Consider the following 15,503-nt stretch of genomic DNA (forward strand, 5'->3'; position numbering starts at 1 on the left):
GAAAAGTAGGAGAAAGCTTGGAAAGAAAAGTAAGTCAATCTCTGTATAGTGCAATGAAGGTAATTTTGTCTCCTGTAAACAAAAATCTGGTATGTACTTATTTCTGCTCCCAGTGTTTGAGTGCACTGTCAGCTGCTGCGAGGTCTGGGCTTTAACACTGGGTAGAAATTGTTCTGCGTTTTCCTGGTTTGAGTCCATTTCTCAAGGTAAGGAGTGCACAGAAGATGGTGGGGAAGCCTTTGGACAGAGTTCTGACAGTAGCAGAGATTTGCCTCTCTCCCCTCCTGGTAGATCCGATGAAGAATGAAGCTTGAAACCCTTGGGGTGTGACAGCAGAGTGGGGAATTGTAGCTGACAGCTTGGAGGTAGCCACGGGGACTTGCAAGGTGCCTGCATAGGATAAAAGAAGTCTGAGGCCAATCCCAAACTGGGAGTTTAGAGTTTCCTAATCCCACCAAAGGTGCTTGCTCAGCCCCACAGCTCAGCAGTGTCCAACTGGCTCTGTCAGACAGTTGAGTTTCTTCCTTTGGCTACAGACACAACAACTGTGTTGTCCAACTTCAGAATCCACTGATAGGTGGTTACAAAAGTACTGAAATGTCCAGATCAGCAAACAGTTAAGAACCCCTTTGATGTGATCAATTTTGGGCAACTATTTGTCATGGGGGAAAATTGCTCCTGTTTCCAGGCTGTTGCTCAGTCTATTCAGACTGAATAGCAGCTCCAGCAATCTATTTATCAGGCAAATTCAGATGCAGTTGCAAAGCTGAAATTTCTCAGCTTGTGAAAGTGTTTGAATTCAAACTTAAAGATTCTTTCGTAAATAAATAATGATATTTAAAAATTATGTTCATCTGTGACCAGGTAGCCAGGACAGAGGTAAATCAGAACAGTGTGCTGTCTCTTGCAGGTGTGTGTTCTGACACGACTGAGAATCATGGAATCATTTAGATTGGAAAAGGCAATTAAGATGATCAAGTCTCTAGTTGTAATGAATAGATGCTGTAGCAGGGGGGTCAGCGTGATAAAGACTTTTTCCATCCTGTGCTGATGCACCAGTCATCTACTGAGGTGAAATTTGCTTTCTTTGCTGTGAACTAAACTATTTTTCCAGGATTTTTAAATATATGCTAGTATTTTTAAAACTCTTTGCCAGTTATAGAAAAAGGCTTCAATAAGTGTCCCAAAACTCTGTTTGTATTTTGTGCAATGAAGGTTAAGCAATGTGTAGCTGAATCCCATGAAGTTTTATGGCAATATTTTTCAAGGCTGCATCTGTTTGTTCTTTTCTGGTTGTCTGGGATTTGGGGTTTTTTTTTGTTTTGGTTTGGGGGTTTTTGGGGTTAGTTTGGTTTTTTGGGTTTTTTTTGCTTTTCAGTTGCTGTCATCTGGTGTAAGCTTCATCTGTATATTTTTAGGTAACATCTGGTTTAATGGATGAATTATTTCTCTGTGTAAACTATAAAGTCAAAGTGATAAATGCAAACTTCTCCAGAGAGGTGTGGAGCTTCTGAGGCATCAATGACAGTAGCTGGGGAACTGTGGGAAAGCTTAGAAGTTATTGATTCAGACTTAAGTCAGGTTCAAAGTAATCTGTTTGCCTTCAGGTTGAGTTGCAGTTCATTTGATGCTTTAGACAGCATCTTACTGCATGTATAAAAAAGGAGCAGGGTTTATTCCTTAAAACAGAATATGCTGATTTATAGTGAAATTATTCCTCGTGGTTAACTGGTTTCTCTGGGTTGTGCTAATGTAACTATTTTGGATGTACATGGGTGGATTTGGGAGGCCACTTGATGGACAGGGTAGAGGTGGTTTCCAGAGCTCTCCCTTGTTACGTGTTTGACTGGCACTAAGTTATTCCACAGCTCATCTGGTACCTTGCTAAATTCTCCCCTCTGAGGTAGCTGGGGGTTTGTTCAGACAACTAAATATCTTTAGCAGAAGAGGAGGGGCTTGAACTTATGAGAACTAATCCAAATGTTGAGATTCAGATTCTTCTGCAGGATAAGTAATTGATTGTGGATAAATTATCTTAGTTGTTCCCACAAAAACCTTCCTTCATCCGAACTGCAGCTACTCTAAATTATGTCTCTTTTGTCCTCTGTCATTTCCATGACAGACTTCAGATAAAAACATGACTCAATGAACTTGGCATAAATTTATATTGTTCAGTGGATTGCTATGATATGAAAGCCAGCACTCTACACAGGAGACTGTAAAAATCTCCTTGAAGGAGATTTTTAGCAAATCTAATATATTTGTTTTACACTTGAGACTTAAATTGGCAAATTGTAGATTATCATCATCCTGATAACCCAGGCACAAAAGGCTGGCATAAGAGCAGTCCTTAAGTAGTTTTACTTGTGTTAGAACAAAGAAATGGGAGATTAGTGAAACTGTGAACTAACTATAAAATCTTTGTGTGCCATCAGCACCTGAGGTCAAAATTTATCTCAGAGCAGAACTTGTAATTTTGAAATATGCTTGTTCTAACAAGCATTTTACATAGATGGATGATCACATTAGTGTTTTTCTTCACAAATAATTTATTTTGCCTGACTTGATTTGAATTTTGACCTTTTTAGATTTTTCATCTAAATCTACTGAAGATGCTTCTGAAGGGCTTAAAAGACAATGAGAAGTCAGCAGCTTTCATATGAAAAATATATGAACTGTTCACAGTGAAACAATTAATTCAAGCAAAAGCTGTATATTTAGGGCTAGACAGTTCTCATTGCACAGCAAAGCAAAAATTAATGGATATTTGAGAAGAAAATCAAATTGGTCTCTATCTTGTGCCTGTGCTGTGTCTTGCCCAGCCATTTCTCACACTGGGGTTTTCAGTGTTGTGTTTCAGAATTATTGTACAGCCAAAATGGCTCAAGTATTACAAAAATTTACATTGATCATCAAGGGAAATGGCTTTATCCTGTTTCATCCTCCTGTTATTCACAATAATATTTTAGACTCCCCACACTGGCTCTTTTCTTACCTTTGTTTGTGTGCCGTATGAAGGTAATTTAAGGAGATGGGGAGCAAACCTTTAGTTTTTTTGAGCTTCAGACCATATCTGATACAGGGTGGATTCTGTGATTTTGAAACTGACCATATAATGCTTATAATTTGAAAACCCACCAATCTCATTTATTTTCAGTCAGTTTAATTTTTTGCATCAACTGTTGGTAGGTCAGGCTTTCATTGATTAGAACTGATTGCATCTTAAGTAGCCTGTAGAAAACACTTAGCCAAAGAAATTCAGAGTAAAGGTTTTCAGTGTGGCATTTTCATGTGTTTGGTCTGGCAGTAATTTCAGAGGCTGTGATGTGGGGTGTCTTCACTGGTTGTACCAAAGCGCCTATTGCCCAGCACATTGGTACCTACAAACTCTTTGCACCGGTACCTGACTGCACCATTTCACTTGTACCATTTACAGGGAATTGCCTGGATGGTCACTCTAAGTGTTGCAGTCAGCAGTTTAATGACCAAGTGGCACCAGTGACAAGTGGCACTCTTCAGGGGTCAGTGCTGGAGCTGGTGCTGTTTGAGATCTTTGTTGATTACAGGGACAGTGGGATCGAGGGTGCTCTCACCAAGTTTGCAGACAGCATCAAGCTCCAAGCTCTGTGGTGCTGCCACGCTGGGGGGAAGGGATGCCATCCAGAGGGGCCTGACAGCTGGGCACATGTGAGCCTTATAGAGCCATAGAATCAACAGGGTTGGAAGAGCCCTTTAAGATCAAGGCTGACATCAGCCCAGCACTACCAGTGTAACCACTAAAGCACATCAGCCTCTTAAACATCTCCAGGGATGGTGACTCCAACACCCTCTGGACAGACTATTCCAATGCCTGACCACCCTAACAGGGAAGAAAACTACTTCTAAAATCTAACCTGAATCTCCCCTGTCTCAGCTTAAGGCTGTTTCCTCTGATCTTCTTACTTCAGTCACTGTAGAAGAGACCAGCCCTCATCTAACTACAATCTCTTTTTGGGTAGTTGAAGATAGCGATGAGATGACCCCTGACACTCCTTGAGACTGACTGAACAAACCCAGGTCCCTCAGCCATTACTCATAAGATCTGTTTCCTAAACCATTCATGAGCCTTGTTGCCCTCAGCTGGACATGTTCCAGCACCTCAATGTCCTCTTTAAAGTGATGATCCCAGAGCTGAACACAGGATTTGAGGTGCAGTGCTGAGTACAGTGGGGTGATAACTGCCCTGCTCCTGCTGGCCACAATATTCTTGACACAGTATTCAAGATGCCACTGGCCTTCTTGGCCACCATCAACAGGGATGGTAACAGGCTGTGGAACAGGATGCCCAGAGAAACTGTGCATGCCCCATCCCTGGAAGTGTTCAGGGACAGTTTAGTTAGGGCTCTGAGTAACCTGGTCCCATGAAAGGTGTTCCTGCCCATGGAAGGTGTGGATTGGAACTTGATGATCTTTAAAAGGTCCCTTTCAGATCACACCACTCTATGATTCTTTGATTTTCTTCTGTATTTCAGCTTATGAAGTGATGGGTAGCTGTTCCTCTGCTTCCATCATATATTCCTCCCTTCAGGCAGGACAAAATTCAAAATTTTGTCTGGCAATAAACTGTATGCTATTGATAAGTATGTTCTTTAGCAAAATAATAAGTCCTATAGAAACAGTGGTACAGTAGTAGAATTAGCACAGTAATAGAGCTTGAACAAATCTCCATCCTTGAAGAAATATTATTTTTTTAACATTCCCAGCACTGCAAGATGCCAGCAAATGCAGATGTCTTTGCCTTTACTATGTGTACCATGCTGGTTTACAACTGAAGGATAAGCAAAGCACAGTTTATTACTGCCATGTTTCTATTTAATCTAGTCTCAACTGCTGTTTTTCCCATTTCACTGCACTGAATCTGCTTTTTTTTGCAACACAATTTCCTCTCTGTTAGGGGCATACAGCGGAGAATTGATAAGTGGCTCAGTCACAGGAGGCTTTGGAGACATCTGGTTTTCCCTTGTATCATTTGTGTTCCAATCTGTCAAAAGCAGGACACAACTGGGGAAAGATGGCAGGGGAAGGCAACACACTGACCTGCCTGCAGTTGTGTCTGCATGAATCAGCGTGTTGGTTTGTGCTCGTGGAGATGGATGCAGGATAATAAACCAAGTATGTCTTTGTTTACAGTTTTGTTTGAGAGAAAGCGTGAGATTCTCTCTGCAGAGCTGCCAATCTGGCTGGGCAGAATGGAGAAATTCATCTCAGCATCAAGATACTTAAAAGTGCTCATCAACTTGTATTCATTACAAACACCTGCAAGTGAAATTGGTGAAACAGCAAAAGAAGCAAAAGTGGTGATGTTGAGGCAGGGTGAAACCGAGCACTCCTGTGTTCTGCAGTGGGCCAGCCTGTATCCAGGCACAAAGGACGTGTCTTGGAGAGGGATTTCAGCTGGTTTGTTTTCTGTGTGTTTTCCACCTCAAGAGTGAAAATGAATCAGTGCCCTGGGTAAGATGGCCTTTCCAGGGGAAGTCAGCAGGGCAGAGCTGTGGAAGGGTGGAAAGGTGCACTGGCAGCACTGCCTGCATTGCCAACCCCAAATTAAGGGCTCAGCATTTCTCCACTTGGTCAGGTGCTGCTCAAGTGCAAAGTGGAACTGTAAATCTTACAGGTTACTGCCATTAGGGTTTTACCAAGGTTTCAGATGTGCATATTTCCAGTATTTGTAGGGTTAGCCTCTCTCTTTTAAATATTTTGTAGCTTTGCATTTTCAGCTGTCCTGAAATTGCATCTGTGACTTCGCCATGATATCCTGCTTCAAATGTTGTCCTTTCATCAGTGATAACAAAGGGAAGATTTCTGCCCTGGGAGTGCAGGGAAGAGTTCTGCCCTGGGAGTGCTGGGGGTTGGCCATCAGTGCTTGGCACATTGCTGTTCAACTCTGAAGCATTGCAGGGTGGCTGTTACTCCACCACTTGTTGCCCACCTATTGCCTGTTGCAGGCATCTTCATTCTGGTTTCCCTATTGTCAAGAAGGTCATATCCTTCACATAAGTTCTCAGCTAATCTGGAAATCATAACTCAGGCAGATGTTCAGCTTTCTGTGATTTCTTCTTTGCAAGTAAATACCACTTTTTGCATATGAAGGAGTAGTGCCTGCTTAAGTCCTCTCTCCCAAAAGAACAAGGTTTTAATCTCTAGCAATTGAAGTGGTGGCAGCTGAAAAGTTCCACTAGTTACATTTATGACTTGTTCCTTTAAACAAATGTTAATTTTAAAAAATTAAAGCAAAAAATAAAGTTGTAAGTATGCCTTTAAAAATGTTAGATTGTTGGTAGTCAGAGGGAAATACCTGATCTTATACCTATTCCTTGAAATATGGAATTCCCACATGGTCCATGGAATAGAAACATATTTTCTTTCAGTAGCTAATTACAAGCACTACCCTTTCCTAAACTATTTCACTGTGTAGGAAGGAAAATGCACTCCTCTTTTCTTTATAACTTCACTTGACCTTGGCACACTCCACAGACATTGCTGATTACTCCTGAAGTGTGCCACACGTATTTGGTTCAGCAGTGATGTAAGGACTAACTTCCATCTGACTTAAATCCTTGTGTGCAACATCTTTATCTCACAGTCCTGCTGCTGCAGCTGGTTTTGCACTGTGTGATATTCCTGTGAATTGGTCTTGATGGCTTTGGTATCACCATTTTTGTAGTAATGACTGGTTGTTTGAAGATCTGTAAATACAAGGTGAGTGTTTAATGTCAGGGATGTTCTGCTGATTACTCTTCCTAAACCAGGCTTGAGAAAAAAAAAAACAACCAAAACACGTTTCTGAGTGTAGAACTTTGCTCAAAGGCCTTGTACATTACTTGCCATGTTTATATTACAATGTCAACTAGTGTCGTGAAAATTCTTTAATAAAAAGGAGTTTTGTTGATTTTCAGGTGTTCAAATGAATCCATATTCAAAAAAGAAGATTTATATTGGGCATACAATTTCTGCCCCACTCCGTACTCTTGGACAGCACTCCTGGGCCTTATTTTGTATTTGGTTTTCTTTGCACCTGGTAAGAAAATACTTGTTTTTGCATATAAGTTTAAAATGTCAAATAGTGAAGCTACATGTTAAATTTATTTTTGAGTCCAGCCATTAAAATCAGATTGATCTTTTTATTCCTGATTCTTAGGGATGGGTCCTATGCCCTGGACTGTCAATTCTGAAATTTATCCACTTTGGGCTAGAAGTACAGGAAATGCGTGTTCTTCTGGAGTCAACTGGGTGTTCAATGTGCTCGTGTCACTGACATTTCTGCATACAGCTGAATATCTGACATACTATGGTAAGTAGCAGCACATGTGCAGTACTGCCATTGGCACAGAGACTTTCTCTGGATTCTGGTTCCCTCCACTGGTTTTGCTATAAAGTGTCAAAGCAGTGTTCTCAACCCACTGTGGTTTCATAAGACTAGAGATCTGCTTGGATCATAGAGTGTGGCCTGGATTTCATAAGAAGCATTTATTTTTGTCCTTAACCGAGAACCCAGACAGTTGATTTAAGCAGAGAAGCTGGGAAAAAAAAAATTGATTTAGTGAAATAATGCTGACTCCCACTTAAGGTGGCGGCATCTGCAGTTTTCCACTTTATGGTGACATCCAAGGCCAGTATCAGATGGTGCTTGCAGAAATACAGCTGTTGATAAAGTGCTGTCTGTAGGACCCTGTGGGAGTGTTTGTCAGGTCACTCCTCAAGTACAAGTTATTTAAATCACATTAATCTGCCAGGGAGCTGATGTGACCTTCACATCCTTACTAGTGCAGAGCCTTTCAGCTCTACTTGTTATTCCTTCGAGCCATCAGCGTAGCAAGTCTAGCTAAATGTTTGTTGGTCCTGTACTACCTGCTCTGCTCCTCTAGGTATGGTGGATTGTGGGCAGGAACAAGCTCTTTCTCAGTATTAATTGTCACCACAAAGCACTTTAATAATTAGGTGTAAAAGTCACAAACTTTATTTTGATCCTAAGTAATTTCTTTCACTAGAGCTTTTCATTTTGAGGACTTGTCTTAATGTGTCCTTCACTGTCAAGATAAACCAAGAAAGCTCTTTCCTTTCACATCTGCTTTTTTTATTTGGGCATGTGATTGTCTAATTGCTGTTTATTTTAAGAGCAGAGTGACTTGCCCAGAAAGGATGTGTATTATCTTTCACATGAATTGGAATTGCCTTTGTCAAGTGACTTTGGTGAGGAATGAGGCAGTAAAGAGTCCTTCTCCTACACCCACAGCTCCTTGCTGTAACCCTGCCACTCCAGCCTTTGCTTTCACTTCTGTCACTCGCCCTGCTCTGGCACAGAGGAGGGCTGGGAACTCTGTAACTGACTGTGACAATGGTTTTACATTGCAGGAGCCTTCTTCCTCTACGCAGGGTTTGCTGCCTTGGGACTGGTTTTCATCTATGGCTGCCTTCCTGAGACTAAAGGGAAAAAACTGGAGGAAATTGAATCTTTGTTTGAAAACAGGCTATGTACATGTGGTATGTCAGATTCTGATGAAGGGAGGTACATCGAGTATATTCGGGTGAAGGGAAGTAATTACCATCTTTCTGACAATGATGCTTCTGATGTGGAATAATTTTCAGCTGCTGATGTATTTAATCATTTAAAAGCCTTCTGGGGGAAAAGCAGCTCTTTGATGACCTCACTGCCCTGCTTCTGGTCTGGTTCTCCTTTCTAATGTGTATTTAAAAATGCCTTCATGTTCAAAAATGCTCCATTTGGGAGGAAATTCAATATGCTAGCGTTTTCTTGATAACTGAAAGCAATGGCTTCCAAAAGAGATTGAATTCCACAATTATGTCACTTTACCAAGTGTGTGACACTGCTCCATCCCCAGAGGTTTAGTAGGGTGCACTGTACCAGATGAATGCAGAAGGCTATCCTAGATGGTCAGGGGCTGTCCTTATCTCCAATACTGACAAAACCTAAAATGACTGAGTGGCTGATGAGAAAGCAGCCGGCAGCTGTCGGATCTCCATCCCACAGGAGCTGAGGAAGAAGCTCTGCTGTGCACTATAACAAAGGATGAAGGCATAAGCTGCTGTAACAGTAACCATTTAAAAGGTTTAACTGATTGGGAAAGTACAAATACCTGCAGTATCCATCAGAGGGACATTTCCTAAATTTACCCAAAGAGAGAGAATTTCCATTATTTATTTGAGATAGCAAGTAGAGAGCTATACTCACCTGGATGGGGGGTCACTAGGCTGATGTGTGTCTGTGCTACATGGGTTATCCACCCACTGCTGCTCCTGAGTACATGCTGCAGTTGGGAGTTTATGTTTGTGAGAAAAGCTGCCAAAATTAATTACTGACAGCAGGAAAACAGAGCTCAGTACATGGCCACACGTACAAATGTATTGGTATATATTGCTAGGTACAACATAGAGGCTTCCGTTTAAAAAAAAAAAAAGTTTGTTTTCCTTTTTAGCATTTGAACATATTGGTTTGTGCCTAGTTTTGAATACCATTAGCTAAAAGAAAGAGAAGGAAGGGAGAGGGTTTGTGCTGCTAAATGCACAGTGGTCATCCCTCCTGCGCCTTTTGCTTGTGAATAATTATTGCCTTCAGTTTATCTCCATATGTGCCGAGTAAATGACTCCCAGCACATTTTTCTTCAAATTTCCATAGTCAATTGGTGTCTTGCTGGATCTAAAGAGAAATATTATCCCTGGGCAGAAGCCTGCATTTCATATTAATTGCCTTACCGAAGCATTGCAAACTTGTCAAGAAAATGTCAGGCACAAAACTAACTTGGCTGCCTTTAGCATGGTAATGAAAATATGAATGGTATTTTATTCACCTGCTGTGATTGCTTGCCTTGGCAAATTGAATTTTATGCAGCTACATAAAAATATTATTTGTTTTTTCTTTGTCCTGTCCTCACTGCTTTAAGTCTTCAAAGATATGAGTTTGAAATCATCAACAATTCAAATTCTTATCTTTGAAACATTCGCTTCATGGAAGAATGTGGGAAAATTCCTCTGCCTGTGGGCTGACACCCATTTATTTGGTAAAAAATACGTTTATTTTTCATTGTGTAAAGATTAAAGAAGTCATTAGGTTCATTAGCTTTTATAGATTTGGTTTGTGGGTTTTTCTTGAGTTTAAAAATATTTTTAATGTTGGGTTGCTATCAAAACCAAGCCTGGACATTTGTTACTGAATTGTTTTTATTGGATAACATGGGGTTTTGTCGTTGTAAAGAAGTCTGACATTATGTTATCAAATCTTCTGTGGGGGGAGTTCTTATTCTGCAATTATTGACCTTCAGGGATTGAGTGTATTTTCGGTTTTTTTCTTCTTTCTTTTTCTTTTTTCTTAATCAGAGAAATATTTTTGGAAAGAAAAAAATTTAAGGAATCCTTCTGTGACTTGACTGGGGCTTAAAGGGAAAACATAGTAGAGGGAATTTTAGATTCATTTTTGCAAAGAGCAGCTCAACCTTGAATGTCTCCTGTGTGGTGAGAGGGCTGGATTCTCATGCCTTCCATCTTGCCTCCCTTTTAAGCGCACAATTTTTTTATGCTTGAAAGCAGCAGCTGTAGAAAATGCTGATATCTCCAGATGTATCTCATGCAAATGCTGAGGTCCTCAGACCTCTCTACAACTGCCCCTGCTGTGGGATGTCTCCGCTCGGCTGTCACCTCTTTGAAGCCTTCACTGAAGGTGCAGTACCTGACTTGAGAAAAAGAGATACTTGGCACAGAGAAGAACAAAATCATTTCAAAGAGAAATTAACTATCTTCCAAAACCAAAAGATGGTGTTTGAAGACCCGAATTGGAAGCAGTTTTGTTACCTAGAGCAGCGTGTGAATAGGTAACAGCCAATCTGTGCTTGCACAGTTTAAGTGGGTGTTTCTGGCTTCTGGGGATGGGGACTTAGGGTTCTGATGGCCCCAAAAGCACAAGCCCACACTCACCTTCACACCTGTGAGCATTCCCTTGCTTGGTGTGTCTGGATTGGGAGCAGGCAGGAGCCAGTGTCCCAGCGCCGGCCGTGTCCCAGCCTTGTGTCCACAGGGAGAGGAACGTGCAGGGACTGGGCAGAACTGAAGCAAAGTCACTGGAAAGGTCACTGTCTCAGGGTCAGCAGCCTCTTCTGTTTTGCAGGCAGTGCTGGGGCTCTTTAGCAGCAGAAGACATCTCTCTCTGCCAGCCTTGCTCCATGGACCTTCCCAAAGGGCGCTCAGTCGCGTGCAGCGCTGGGCTCATTGTCTCACACAGGTTCAGTCTTACTGAAAACAGATTCCCAAAGGTTTGTATCCCCGGGCCTTTCTCCCAAGACACAGCAATTGAAACACGTATTTTATTCCTCACTGCTACTGGCCATGAGGGTTCAAAATACATTGGCTTCTTTATTGTCCCTCCCTGTTCTGTGCCTGTGGAGAGCGGGGTTTAAGTCTTCCTTTTAGGGTTTCTTCACACCAAGAAAGCATTCCGTACCTTACAAACACTGAATCAAGCATCATGTGTATTGAAAATTATATCAGATACTTCAAATTAATCTTATACTGTTAGGGTTTTATTTTTAGAATCTGTGAACATGTAGAGGTTATGAAGAAAATTAGAAATATGTTTCTATTTTGCAAATATTTTTTATATTTATGAGTATTTTAAGTTTTAAGAGATTTTTGCTAAAGGTAGACTTAGTAACATTCCAGATAAAAGAATAAAAATACAGTGTAATTGAATATTCTCTTATTAAAATAATTTAATTTATGAAGTAGCATAAATATATCTAAGCACAACATTCTTTTACTGAAAGCTTTTTGCAGAAGATGTGAAATTGTTTCTTCACAAGGACTGCACACTTAATTCAGGTATTCTGTGCATCAGGAGTGTTAGAGTAATACTGCTGGTAGAATTGGGCATATTGATTATACACAGACTCTACATGTTGTGAGCTAACACCAGCTATAAAAGAAACAAGTCCTGATGCATTTTTAATATTTTAAAATTTAATTCATGTTAATTTGCATATAGTAGTTTGTTCACCATGCTGAGTAACTTGAGATAATTTGGCACTTTTTTCTTCCCCTTGTCACTTTGTTGATCAACATAATCTTTTAACAAGAGAACCAAACCTGTTTGAAAATAGATAGAGTCAAAGCAAGGCCCAGGAGTCACTTGGAGGGCTGGAGTTCCATTGCTGTGTGGGCACCTTGGATCAGTCACTCTTGCAGACGTTTCCTGGGGAGGTGCAGTGACAACGCTGGCAGAAATGCTGGGGCAGGAAAGGGTAAATCACAAAGGACCATTGTTCCAACAGTAACGTATTTTTGGATGGGTTGATAATGCCTCATTTCACTCGTGTAGGAGTTAGGGTTGGGAGGGGAAAAGGAGGAAATGATGCATCGAAAGCACCACAAAGTCAAGTTTCAGTAGAGATGGGTGTTGTAGCCAGCAGGAGCAGTCTCTGACTTGTCTCTTGTGGGTGAGGATGACGGGGAAGGGACTGTGCTTGCCCTGTGGAGAGGAATGGAGGGGGAAGAAGCACCCTAGTGTTGCTCTCCCGTGCCTGTGTGGAGGTGAGGATGTGGCAGTGGAGTTGGCAAAGTTGTACGTGTTCCTTGGTGAAATCTCTTTTGCCATTCGTAGTCACTTGTGCTGAGCACTGGGGGGAAGTTTTGACCTTCAGGGGCCTAAGCCAGGGTCTTGCCTTAGGCCGTGGGAGTATTGGTGCAGTCTCACAGGCAATCGGTGGGCAAGGAAAACACAGACCCTGTACTTCTCCACTTTTTACCCAGCTTTCTACTTCTTGGTGATGCTCTTCTAGCATGGTCATTTTGAAATTTTACTTGCATTGTTGGCTTTGTTGGCTGAACATCACTCCTGCAAAAGGGGCAGAATCTTTACAGCAGAGAATGATCTTGGGGTAGAAATCAAGGCAGAAGAGACGGTTCTGCAAAGCACTTTAAAGAGTAAGATATCTGTGCACTTTTTTCTGAGAGAATCAAGCTAACCAAACCCATTTCTCTGCATTGGGAAGAGAATCAAGCTTTGTGTACCAGGCCAGAAGCAGATAATGCCACAATATGTGCTTTATGGCAAAATGTGTTTTTATTGCGGGTAACATTTACAGCTTACATGTAGCTGCTGCCTATAAAGTGACTCAATTGTTCTCTATTTTAAGAAGTCATACTTTTGTGCAAAAATCTTAGTGGTTTTCTATCAATCTTCATCACCTTGTGTACAGTACAGTTAAGCATAATCCACAGTGGTCTAGATTGTGGCAGTGTTTCAAATGTCAGCACAGTAAAATTCTATTGTTAAAGAAATATTGTTGTTTGTGATACTGGGGGTTAAAATTCCTCAAAGGCAACTATATATAGATTTTAAAAGTCTGAATAAAAAAGGCAGTTCCTATCTATTTTGTGTATGTTTTCATATAGAGAAGGAGTTTTTTATGTGCCAATAACCATCACTGTAGTGTTTTGTAAATGGGTGTTAATAGTGTTGCAGAGTTCTGTATATGAGAATATACTTTAGCCACAATGACCTGTTAGTGTGAACCGTGGCATGTTTTTAATCTTACACCTCTCATCAGAGGTGCTCACTCGTTGGCTTCAGTAGAGCTCACTCATGCCAGGGGTAGTTTGACAAGAGTCAGGCCTCAACAATACAGACTTCATCTAAATCCCTGCTTTTTCACATTGTCCCTAGACAGTATGTTACATGTGAATGATCTGGCACATGTAATTTTAAAGCTTCAACTCCACTTCAGTTACTCTCCTTGATTTTGTTGAGAAAAATTTTGTCAGGATTTGCTTTGGTCTTCCATGACATTTATATAAATAAGGAGCATACTGATGAAATAAGAATATTGTCCACCTATTTCTAAAGGAACCATCTGTTTCTGAAGTGTTAAAATAAAGGCAAATTTCTCTTGCTGCCTTAAACATTACACAGACTTTGGAGAGGACTGAATGTATGACCATCATCGTGACTTCTGCAGGAGAAGCTTCATGGATGCTCAGCAGGAGTGAATCGAGGTGGTTTCATGGTGCTGGGATGCTGCGTTGCACTGCGGGCCCTGCCCAGTGCACGCCTGCCTTCTGTTTGATTTCAGGTGTTCCAACAGTCCCTGTGAAACTGATGGGATTATTCATGTGCTTGATATTCTCCATGTGCTCAGTGTCCTGCTGGTCCGGGACCTCACTGGGAAGTAGCACGAGTCATGTCTCTGCTTTCCATTGTGAATCTCACTGCTCTACAAAATGGTTAACTGGATCTTTGTGGGACAAATGCCATCTAGAATATCTGAGACATTACTGGGGACCAAGCTGATAGTAATAATTCCATGCTGAATAATGTGCACATGGTGCCATCAGGCACACTAATCCCTGGGCACGGGTTATGGTATTCAGTACAAAACAGGTTTTGGCAAAACAGTTTGCTGGGTTGTCCAAGTCATTTCTCAACCATGTCGAAAATGTGCCATTTCCATTTCCAACCGGTCAAGCCTATAATGTATGAAAGTGTTGTACATTTTCTGAAACTTAAGTGATGTAAAATTATTTAATTGACTTATGATTGCTTTAATGAAGTTTGGTCTTTACATAAAAATAAATATCTTCAAAGAATTGTCAGTGCCAGAAGTGTAAATGAACAAAATAAAAGGTGAGATACTTAATTACAGAATTGTTCTCAAGGCTTCATTTGTTTGAGTATTTGGGTCACCTTTTAGAGTGGCAGCTTCATATTGCTCAGCAAAATGAGCTCAGATAGGCCACGGGCTTGCCTGAAATAAGGGAAGGGTAAGAATAGCTCGAATATTATCTTAATATGATGTTTTTCAAATCAGAGAATGGTTCTGTGACACCAGGTAAGTGTCCCTTCCTTTCTGGAGGATTTGTGTGGAGAGCTGAACGCAGCTATACTGCTGCCAACTATCCCAGTGTCCCACCATGGGTTTGCGATGTCCCCTGCCCAAACAGACTGGTTTCCTTACAGCAGTTTACACTGTCAGACTTGATTATGGACTGGGAAAAGAGCAGGAGTTGCTGTTTTCTAATGGGGAACTCTCCTAATTCTGTGTATTTTATTAAGAAAATTGCTGGAATCAGTTTGATGGCTAAAAAAAGGCAGCATGACCATGGCTGTGCTGTGCTGGGGCTGCCCTGGCTGCACTCCCCAGTGGAATCACACCCACGAGAACAAATGGGGATGGTTCTGCTACATCCACCCACCACAGGTACCACAGCTGAATCCTGGTGAGATCCAGATCTGACAGAGCTGGAGCCTTTTGGTCCAGGATGCAGAGAGAGCACAGCCAATGGGGAGAAGCTGGCAGTGGAGACTGCTTGGCAATCCTGTGTCTGTGGCAGTGCATATCTCCAAGAGGGGAGTGAGGCAGCTCAGCACTGCTCAGCTCAGCACTGACAGCTTCTGTTTCTAGGTTTCTGGCTGATAGTGCTTATAAAGGTGATGAGTGACTGCAGTTCATATTACTTGTCAC

General features: G+C 41.4%; 1 protein-coding gene across 1 annotated transcript in view; it reads left to right on the forward strand.

Annotated features, from left to right (window-relative positions):
• The window catches only part of SLC2A13 (solute carrier family 2 member 13), a 139,472-nt gene extending 124,786 nt beyond the window's left edge, over positions 1 to 14,686 (forward strand). Inside the window, exons 8-10 of the mRNA XM_064422064.1 lie at positions 6,936 to 7,057; positions 7,178 to 7,330; positions 8,392 to 14,686. Coding sequence (XP_064278134.1) covers positions 6,936 to 7,057; positions 7,178 to 7,330; positions 8,392 to 8,618 — 502 coding nt within the window. The 3' untranslated portion in view covers positions 8,619 to 14,686. The remainder of the gene's footprint in view (positions 1 to 6,935; positions 7,058 to 7,177; positions 7,331 to 8,391) is intronic.
• The last annotated feature ends 817 nt before the right edge of the window (positions 14,687 to 15,503 follow it).

This window comes from Passer domesticus, chromosome 5, assembly GCF_036417665.1.
Source record: "Passer domesticus isolate bPasDom1 chromosome 5, bPasDom1.hap1, whole genome shotgun sequence".
Classification (NCBI taxonomy): domain Eukaryota; kingdom Metazoa; phylum Chordata; class Aves; order Passeriformes; family Passeridae; genus Passer; species Passer domesticus.